The sequence below is a fragment of the Quercus robur genome, chromosome 7 (assembly GCF_932294415.1).
Source record: "Quercus robur chromosome 7, dhQueRobu3.1, whole genome shotgun sequence".
Lineage (NCBI taxonomy): Eukaryota > Viridiplantae > Streptophyta > Magnoliopsida > Fagales > Fagaceae > Quercus > Quercus robur.
In genome coordinates this window covers 22,826,347-22,837,233 of record NC_065540.1, presented here as the reverse complement: position 1 = coordinate 22,837,233, position 10,887 = coordinate 22,826,347, and the positions used below count along the sequence as shown (strand labels likewise).

Here is a 10,887-nt window from a genome sequence, read left to right as displayed (position 1 = left end):
GACGAGCAAGCACCGATCACGTCAGCGAGCTAGGTCGGCAGAAGCGATGGATCGGCGACTTGGGTGATCGGAGTTGAGAGAGTGAGAGATCAGAGTGACAGAGCGGCGGCTTGGGTGATCGAAGTTGAGAGAGTGAAAGATCGGAGTGACAGAGTGGCGGCTTGGTTGATCGAAGTTGAGAGAGTGAGAGATCGGAGTGAGAGTGAAAGGCCGGCCAAAGTGAGGGAGTGAGAGGCCGACCGGAGTGCAAGAGTGAGAGACCGGAGTGAGGGAGTGAGACCGGAGTAAGGGACTGAGAGACCGGATTGAGGGAGAGTGATGTTCAGACTTCAGAGATGAGAGAGAGAGAGAGAGAGAGAGTGAATGTGAGAGAGAGAGAGAGAGAGGCATTATTTTAATCTACCGGATGATTAAAATAATAAATTTTTTTTTTTGCTCCTCATGAACAGTGCACATCTATTTTTAGATGTGCACTATAGCAGTGAAGCTAAAATTTTTAGATTTAGCTCCACTGTTGGAGCATCATTTTAGCAGCAATGTAGCTAAAATATATTAGAAACTTAGAACCCCAAATCCTCTACTTTATATGTTTGTCTGTTTCTAAGAAATAATTTTTTTTTTTTTTTTAAAATCTATTACCTTCTTAGCAGTTTCACGGGATCACACATTTCATGCATTATAATTACTCTCCTGCATTTTAGGTTTAGGTAGTTTGTTCACGTAAATTATGGCTATAGCTTAATTCTAGTTTCATTTATGGTAAGGATCTTTATGTTTTGTTTGAGACTCTTAGGATTACAACTTGTTTATCTTGATTAGCATTAGTTTTCTTTCTGGTTGAATGGTAAATGTGGACTTTGTCAAATTCTTCATGTGTTCTCTTTTACAGATGTTTATAAATTATTTGAGTGATCGAATGGTAAAATTGGTTTATATTGGTCATTGTACCTGAATACATCAATCTTATGACAGAGCAAAACGGACATAAAATTTTATCATTTCGTAGCTTAGCCTATAAAATTAAATTATAGGACATAGATTAAGTGATTTGCCTATATTATTTTCCTTTTTACTCATATTGTAACTAGGATCCAATCTCATTCTCATTTTTTGCATTAATGTATTTATTTTAAATTTATTGAAGTTGCCATCTTTTTTTTTTTTTTGATACAGAAGTTGCCATCTTTAAATCAAGTGGAAACTTTATCGCAAGTTCCGTAATTTAGGGAGTGCATATGCAATAGAAAATCTACTACAAAATTCGCTAAGAGAATATCCAAATAACATAAATCATCTTAGGTTGTGGCTTTCATCCTTAGAATATTATTTTTTTTGTTTGCTAAATTAAAAAGGAGGTATTTGGAGTGGACTCATCGACCCCATCCTACGTGAAGGTAATGGATAATACCACGTGTGCCACTGAGACCTTGATGTGACTATCATTCGAATCGGTTGCCAAGTAAAGTAATATGAGAACTCCTACCATTAAGGGTGGAGCTATAGCAATGCTTGGGGGGGGCCATTTTTTTTTTTTAATTCTTTTATATTATTTGTAAGTATTAAAATTTTTAAATATTTAGCTACAAGAATAGAATTCCCCCGCCCCCCTCAAATGTTTGAGTTAGTCCAATGATAATCATAAAAACCAATAGAATTTGTCAATCGATCTAGTAATTATAGAAACAAGGTAGTTTTTATTTTCTCAAATTCATTTTTTTCATGTTTAATATTAAATTAGACAGTTTTTGTATATTCAATTGAGCTTAAAAGATGATAAGTTCTCCTAAAAATTATCTTGCGAAGATACTGTGAAGGGGAGGAAAGCTGAGAACGAGAAGACAATAAAAGGAAACCAAAATTAAGGGTCACCTCCTCGAAGGCCGAGGAGGCTAATGGTCCTAAGGAGTGTGGAGGTACATAGGCACTCCTCAGAGGGTCGAGATCTGGCCACAAACCATCAAGCCTTTGGACGAGGAACCGAAGGAAGGCTTGCATCAAGTAAATAAATGAAGATTTCAGGTAAAGCACCCAACGCCTTCGCATTCAATGCTCTACACCCACATAGCTAGCCGCATTAATGAAAGAATGACCCCTAAAACAGTGTCACCACAACTCATAACTTACCACAACAACTTTCTAGCAAGGTCCTGTTGGGACAAGTATCTAGTGGGAAGATCCCTAGACGTCCAAATGGAAGACCAGGATGAATCCTAGAGGGCTATATAAGGAGAAGGGTCCCAGCAAGGAACAGGGGATAAAAAGAGAGAAAGAGAAAGAACTTTGTAATAGCAATAAGTATTCACCATATAAATTCACCTTCCTCCGCCCATTTTTGAGGAGAATGGTTGTGCTTGTATTTGATTTACCTTGCATATAAAAGAGAAGTATCCCAATTTTTATGTGGCAAATTAAATATAGGTCAATCTATTACTGTATTAAGGGCTACATAACATTGATTACTCATCCCATCTCTACAAATTAGTTGTGCGTGTTCAAAATTCATAATTGTGTGCTATAGATACATATGTGAAAGTTATTAATTTTATATACAATATATTTTATAAAATATTACCAACTCTAGTATCAAAATTTTAATGTTTATATATGTGTTTGTGCATTTACGCATGTGTGATGATTTATCTTGACTCGTGACTACTATATTAGTACCGAAATTCCCCCCCCCCCCCCCCACCCCAAAATAAAAAATCCTAGCTTTGCCCCTACCTACCATCAAGTTACACCCAAGCAATGGTTCATTCTTAGAATTTCAAAAGTAGTAAGATGGCCCTTTAATATCATAAAATGATATATTTTCGTGTATAGAGCCGCTAATTTTTCACTTTCTTAATTTAAATTTGCTTAATACATCAATGTTTGGTGGATGAAAAAACAGTTGTCCTCCACACTCCATAAGCACTTATAGAGTGATTGTCACGCCAAAGATGCATATATAGTAGTCAATTATCAAATTATTAAATAAATTAAAAGTACCAACTAAATTACATTATTTGCCATTATTTGAAACTTTAAGGTTGAAAATGGAAATCTGGACAAACTTTAAAAGACCAAATGTAACACCGAACACAATTTTTTATTTTTTATTTTTATAGTTTCGTGCTTGCTAATAATGGTAAATGTCCAAGCATATGTTAAATAAACACGAGAACCATGATGATCTTCTACCTTATTATTATTATTTTTTCTCATTCATTTTGTGGGTTTCAATTAACTCAATTAATAAAGTTTTTTTTTTTTTTTTAATATAAGATAGAAATTCTACTCTAGCCTAATCAAAGTGTATATGTGTGTGAAACTCCCTTCTGAAAACTTGAACCTCGACCCTTACCCCTCACACCCCACAAACACTTATACTTATGAAGTAATCATCATATCAAGGGTGCGCAGTGATATTTTCTCTATGAATAAGGATCATGTTTGAATCTCACTTATAGTCAATAAATGATAATTATAATTGAGCAAACGTAACAAATTAAATCCAACTGTATTCTTCTAAAAAATATATATATATAAATCCAACTGTATTTATTTATTATTTTAAAAAAAAAATTGTTCTCAACTCTGCATTTATTTTTTAAATTGTAGACTTAAGAACAATTTACCACGGATCTTTCACATCTTAAGGTGAAAGATAATAATTTACATTTAAAAAGTTACATCCCATCATAAATAATCAATCCGTAGTTTTTTTTTTTTTTTTTATAAGAATTAATCTGCAATTAAATTAATTAATTTTTTTTAATAGGAATTAAATAATGAAGCAGTGACCTTACCTTGGACCAACTCCACAAGCAGGCATTTGTATTTAGAAAATAAAAAAATTATCACGCACCTTTGTGCGGTGGTCACTTCATAAGTATAAATGCTTGTGGGAGTAAGGACCTGAGTTCAAATCTCAAAAAATGAGTTTTACACACTTATATTCTTAGATTAGAATATAGTATAAATTTTTACTTGTATTAAAAAAAATAAAAAAACATAAATGACCAAAACACCCTAACCATTCATGAAACACTCGTGGGCAATATGGTAATTTAGCAAATAGGGGTCTCTCTATAACTAGGGTTTTTCGCCTCCATTCTCGGTTCAAGGCAAGAACTCCGAAGAGAGCGCAGCTACAAAATCATCTAGTTCTAGCGTTCCCTTCCTCACTCAGCTCAGCTCAGGTATTCCTTTTTCATTTTCTTTTCTTTTCAATACTTCCTTTATTAAACTTTGTTTATGAAGTTCGTTTTTATTTCCTTAACTGTTGTGTCTTAAATATCTTTGTTGCTGAAAGGGTTTTTTTGCTATTTTGTAGATCTGCTAGTTGTTCTATATTTGTAATAACAATACTGTCTATATTTGTGAGAAAAAGCCCTCTGATCTTTGTTTGGTACCTGGGAAAACCTAGGAAAGTGCTATTCTTATGTTTTAGACAGTAACTGAATTATTATAGACTTAAGTTGGAAGCTTTTTGATACAGGAGCTATGGACTGACTTGTTGAATTTATTGTAAATATTGGTTTGCAAACTGTGTATGCTTGTAGCTCTCCAAGTTTGCTCTTTATGGTTTTGAATAGAAATACCCACTTTGGTTTTAAATTCTTTGTTGATATTGCGAGCTGTAAATGTATTTTCTGGAACTGTAATGGTGTTTGGATCCTGTTTTAATGAGTGAATAAAATCATTGTTACAGGACACCTACATAATTTACTTTATTTGGTTATGTTATTTGCTATATGCAAAAGTAAGTTTGTAATGCTAGTGACAATATTATAACATAAGTATTAGTTGGTATTGTTCATATTGTGTTTGATTGGAAGCTGGCAATGGGTATGGGTTTATGTTTTCGCAGGAGATTGAATCCCCAGATCCTTGACCAATTCTTTTGTCGATAATTTGCATAGATGTTCATATATTTTCATGACTGCTTTTGTGTGAAAATTTTGTTTTACTGATATTATTTGTTACTTGTGCAGGATGGAATCTCAGGTGAAGCATGCAGTCGTGGTGAAAGTTATGGGTCGGACTGGATCCAGAGGTCAGGTGACTCAGGTCAGAGTCAAGTTTCTGGATGATCAGAACCGGTTCATTATGAGGAATGTTAAGGGACCAGTGAGGGAAGGTGACATCCTTACCTTGCTCGAGTCTGAGAGAGAAGCCAGAAGGTTGCGTTGATGGGCTCGTTGGTTTCACTTCCTATCCTCTCAGTTTTGGCAGCTCAGCTGCTTTCATGATGTGTTAGTTAGTTAATGGCTTTGTTGTTGTTGTTGACATGTTGCCACAATGTTGTTTTTAGTTTATATTTCTGAAATTAAGTATAACAACTTGAATTTTGAGATGAAATATTTGTATGGGATGCTTCAATCTTCAATATTTGAAAGACTAAGTTTGGTTTGACATTAGTATTGCACTCTTGCTGGCTCCAACTAAATTTTAGTGCTCTTTACACTGCGCTCATTGCTAGATGGTCATTATTTAAGCTTTAAAATGTGGGATGTGACTATGCTGAACTCTGTTAAACCTATGAAATCATTACATAACACTTGCAGATTGTCAATTGTTAGTTTCCATAACGGGCAAGTTTCATAATCAAGATGGTACAGATTCTATTGACGCTTTATTAGGGCCAAGGAGGTCTCTTTCGTCAATTTTATTATGGCCAAGGATGTTAAAATATGTGTATATTTATCAATATATTTCATTTAGGTTTTCTTTTCATCCCTAATTTTGATAGTGTTGAGGATAGAGGAGAAAATCCCAGTAATTTTGTCTTTGTGACAAATTAAATCCTATAAACTTGTAAATATGTTACTTTAAACATTACACTTCCATTATTATGCCAAATTAAACCTGGCCACTTAGTTCTGGCTTGCCTGATTACCCTAATGTTAGCCAGGTTTACTCTCACATGAAAATCATTTTTTTTTTTCTAAATGGCGGCTGTTGTGTTCTTTATCTCACAACTCAATGGAGATCCTAAAAAAAAAATAGAGGCTATTGTCTTTCTCTCATATCAATTGAAGATCATGTTGTGGTTTGGTTCCACCAGTAAGGCAAAACTAAAGCAGTATCAATGGAATTCACCATGATCCTCGTTATCGTTATAACTTGTAAGAGCGCATCAGTCTTAACAGGATTTTTTATTTTTTGAGAGGAAATCAAATTCAATAACAAGAAAAGGATTACAACAGAGAGCCACCGGCAGGATATAGAGAGGGGGGCTCTAAATCTGAAACAATCAGATGAGATACAAAGGCTGGGGTAACGCCTTTCCAAACTTGGGTGAAATGGTTGATCTTGGCGAACTGAGCCAGCTCATGAGCAACTCTGTTGTAGTCCTGTTTCAAGTGATTGAAAGAGCAGCAAGAGAAGTATACGTTTTTAGACTCCTTAAAACACAACCAGATTAACCTAGTTAATTAGTCAAGTGATTACTTAATCAAATTATCAGATCTAGGTTAACACAAATATATCATATTATTGTAAAGTGCGGAAAATAAATAACACAACAATATGATAACCCAGAAAAACCAAACTTGTAAAAAACCTGGGAATGATTTAACCTAACTATCCTCAAGGTAAAATAAATCCACTATGAAAGAATTGAAGTTTACATAATAGCGACTTAGACCACTAACATCCTATTGCTACCTCAAATAGGAAACTTACTACCACGACCACGTGACAGCTCCAAGTCCACGAACTACTTCTTTCTTGGATTCCTAGCAAGTACAAGCACTCTCGTTTGTGTATCTTTAAACTCTTGAATCTGCAACTGAATTGATCACGAAGCTCTCGACATCAATCTTGAGATTGGAAACCCTAAGTGTATGCGAAGGCAAACACCTCTAGATCTCACAAGAAAATTCTCACACACAGCATAAAGAGCAACCAAATCCTTAGAGAGCTTTTAGGTACAAAACCGTAGATCTACAAAAGAGGCACACTCTTCTCTCTCTAAAAAACTTATAAAAACGTTTTAGGGTTTTCTTTATATATAAGAGTATTTTACTTGAAACCCAATATGTTTAAGTAGAGTTTGGGCTGAATTGGAACTCTGCAAAAAAAAAATATGCACATGATTCGATTAATCGAGCTTTGCAGATTTAGTCTAATAAATTCTACAATACCTCGATTCCAATTTTACAAATAAACATACCTTAAGCAAGCCTAAACCTAGACTCTATGTTTTGATCATGGTTTGTCAACATAATACAAATTGAAGTTTTAATACATTAGTTCCTAAAGTCTTAGAACCTAACAAGAAGGAAGCCTTGGCTTGCAAAATACCCTCCATCAAGTGCCCTTCTTCACTTCCAACAAGACCTTGGTTGATAGCTTGGATGACCTAGAGTGCATTAGACTTAAAGATGACATGGGAGAGTTCCATTTCTTGCGCAAACAAGATGCCTTGCTCAAGAGCATAAAGCTCCGTCCAGGCTGCTGGGAACTGTGAAAGGAGAGACTTGCATAGAGCTGCAATAACCCTGCCAAACTCATCTCTAATAACCACCCCAACACTAGAATTCACTCCCATTTCAATGGAGCTCGCACCATCAACATTTACTTTAAAGACTTTGGGAGGGGGTGTGGACTAGCTTGTTTGATTGAGTTGATTAGGGGGAAAGTCCAATGTGATGGAGCCATGGAAGTCATCCACTAGTCTCTTTGTCATCTCATGGGTTTGTAGAGGGGAAAGGCTACCTTCATTGTGGAAGCAAAGATTACTATTATGCCAAATTGACTAGGAAATGGCAAAGAAAAACTCCAAGTGTTGCAATGGGGAATTTTCATGGAAATGGAGGGCAAGGTCTCTGAAGTCTCTTGTTTCCAACAATAAGTTAAGTGGGCAGTCCTGCCAAAGGGCCCAAACAAAGAGGGCAGAGTCACAGGATATTAAGCCATGGGTTAGACACTCTGGATCCTCTTCATAGATTGGGCAAGTATAGTTAGTGCATAGACCCCTTTTCTGCATATTATCCAAAGTTGGCAGGCCATTTAAACAAGCTCTCCAAGCGAAGATTTTGACTTTTTCTAGTAGCTTTAACTTCCAGAGTTTCTTCCACAGAGGAGAATTAGGATCACCTAATGAGCACTCACCTACCTCAGACGAGTCTAGAAGGTTGGCAACTATGTAATAAGCGCTTTTAATAGAAAATTCTCCTTTTTTATTCCTAATTCAAATGATCTTGTCTTCGGGCAGATTCTAGCTCAAAGGAATCTTGAGAATAGTGTCTGCTTCAAAAGGCAAGAAGAGAGCTCTAACAGTGTTGGCCTTCCACCACCTGGTGTCCGGATCAATGAGAGAGAAGACCATGGGGTAGTCTACAGTAATCCAAGGAGGGGTAATGACTTTAAAAGTCGAGAGAGTTGGGAGCCATTTGTCATCCCAGATATGGATCCTTCGACCATTCCTTACTCTCTAGCGGGAACCTCTTCTTAAGACCTCAAGGCTATTATGGTTACTCTACCAGGCATAGAAGGGGTTGCTGCCTAAGTTAGCATTAAGCACATCACAATAGGGAAAGTATTTTGTCTTGAGGATACGAGCTGCCAATGAGCTAGGGTTTGTGAAAATTCTCCAAACTGCTTAAGCTAGAAGGGTAAGGTTGAAAGCTTGCAAATTTCGAAACCCCATACCCCTAAAGGATTTTGGCTTACACATCTTTCTCCAACTAATCCAAGCGATTTTCGACTCTTGGTTTTTTGTCCCCACCAAAAATTCCTCATCATTCTTTCAAGCTCATCACAGAGGCTTTTCAGAAGTTGGAAGCAGCTCATTGTGTAGGTGGGGATAGCTTGGGCCATCGCCTTAATGAGAATTTCCTTTCCACCCGAAGAGAGTAATTTCCCTTTCCAACCGGCCAACTTTAAACCTACTATTTCTTTGATCTCTACAAAGACTTGTTTCTTAGATCTGCTAATGATGGAAGGGAGACCCAAAGAGTTGGTATGCCTCGAGTCTTGCATGGGCCCTAATATGCTAAGGATTGCCTCCTTTAGTTCTAGTGTAGTGTTTGGGCTAAAGTAAATTGAAGACTTATCAGTATTGACCTTTTGCCCAGAAGCTGCCTCTTATTTCTCAAGGATCTCTTTGAGCTTCCTACATTCTTCACTGTTGGCTTTACAAAAGAGGAGGCTGTCATCGGCAAAAAAAAGATAAGTGATCTTTGGGCACCCTTTGCTTATAGATATGCCACTCAAATGTTGATTTCTCGCTGCTTCATGGAGGAGGGCTGATAAACCTTCGACGTAAAGAAGAAACAGGTAGGGGATAGGGGGTCCCCTTGCCTAAGACCTCTAGAGGGAACAATGTTTCCATAGGTATCACCATTGATAATGACAGAATATGATACAGAGGAGATGCACATCATTACCAAGTTAATCCACTTCTCATTGAACCCTAGTTTCCTCATGATCCCTTCAATGAAACCCCACTCAACCCTATCAAAGGCTTTGCTTATGTCAAGCTTTGTTGCCATAAAGTTGTCTCTCCCCTCTCTATTGTGCTTTAGGTAGTGCATTAACTCACAAGCTATAAGAACATTATTTGTGACGAGCCTATCTGCAGTAAAAGCACTCTAATTTTCTATGATAATAAGGGGAAGAAAAACTTTGAGGCGATTAGCTAACGTTTTCAAAATAAGCTTGTAAATCACATTACATAGGCTAATCAGTCTAAACTCAGTCTTTCTTTTAGGGTTGTTTGTCTTAGGGATGAGGGTAATATTGGTTTTATTGATATCAGCTAAAGACATGCTAGAATTAAGGACATTTAGGACCATATTTGAGACATTAGTACCAACAATATTCCAATATTTTTGAAAGAAAATAGCTAACATACCATCAGGCCCTGGGGATTTTGTAGGGTGGATCTGTTTAAGTGTTGTCACAACTTCCTCTCTATTAAAGTTCTTAGTCACTCAGCATTCATTTCATCAGTCACCCTAGTGGGAATTGCTCCAATAACCTCCTTAATCAGACTTGGATTAGAAGTGGAGTAAATATCTTCAAAGTAAGAGATTGCAACATTGGCAATGTTATTCCTGTCCTCACACCACCTCCCATACTTATCCCAGATTCCTATAATTGTGTTTTGCTTCCTTCTTTTTGACGCTTGGGCATGGAAAAATTTCGTGTTTCTATCACCTTCTCTAAGCTGGTGGACCTTGGAACGTTGCCCCCAATAAATTTCTTCGTCATCTAAAAGCCCATTTATCTCTTTCCTGACTTTGTTAATTTCCACCCCAAGAGAACCATCTTTGTCTTGTTGGGTCATGCTAGAAAGCAATTTCCTTTTTCTCCTGAATCAGCTTTGGTATCTGCCCGAAGGTGGAAGACTTCCACAAGGCTATCTCAGAGGCACATAACTTCAGACCACTAGCCATACCTTCCGAAGTATTCATGTCACTAATAGAACCCCAAACAGAGTCAATAATTCCTCTACATTCCTCTCTCTTCGTCCATATGGCCTCAAAATGGAAGCGTCAAGATCGGGATCTTTTGATGGCTAAGGGGTTGGAGATGAAAAGAGCGCAATAGTCCGAGGTGGAATCAACCAAGTGGTGGACTTTGATGTCACCAAATTTTTCAATCCAATCATACGTGGCTAAAGCTCTGTCTAACCTTAAGTATACCCTTTCTGTCCCCTTCTTGCATATTGCACCACGTGTAGTTCGATCCATTGAAGCCCAAGTCTTTGAATCCACAGGAGTTAATGGCATTTTGAAAACCCTCAATTTGACTTTGTGATCTAATTACACCTCCCCGATTTTCTTCCATAGATAAAATCTCGTTGAAATCTCTAAAACAAAACCAAGGGAGATGCATTTGGTTACTGAGGAATGTGAGTAAATTCTATGAGTCGTGACGCAAATGCGTTTG

The 10,887-nt window shown here is 36.9% G+C and overlaps 1 protein-coding gene across 1 annotated transcript; it reads left to right on the top strand.

Moving 5' to 3' along the window:
* Nucleotides 1–4,051: 4,051 nt before the first annotated feature.
* On the top strand, nucleotides 4,052–5,405 carry LOC126692800 (40S ribosomal protein S28). The gene is made up of 2 exons (XM_050388568.1): nucleotides 4,052–4,184; nucleotides 4,980–5,405. Exon 2 carries the CDS (start codon nucleotides 4,981–4,983, stop codon nucleotides 5,176–5,178), a length of 198 nt encoding a protein of 65 aa, XP_050244525.1. The 5' UTR covers nucleotides 4,052–4,184; nucleotide 4,980; the 3' UTR covers nucleotides 5,179–5,405.
* The last annotated feature ends 5,482 nt before the right edge of the window (nucleotides 5,406–10,887 follow it).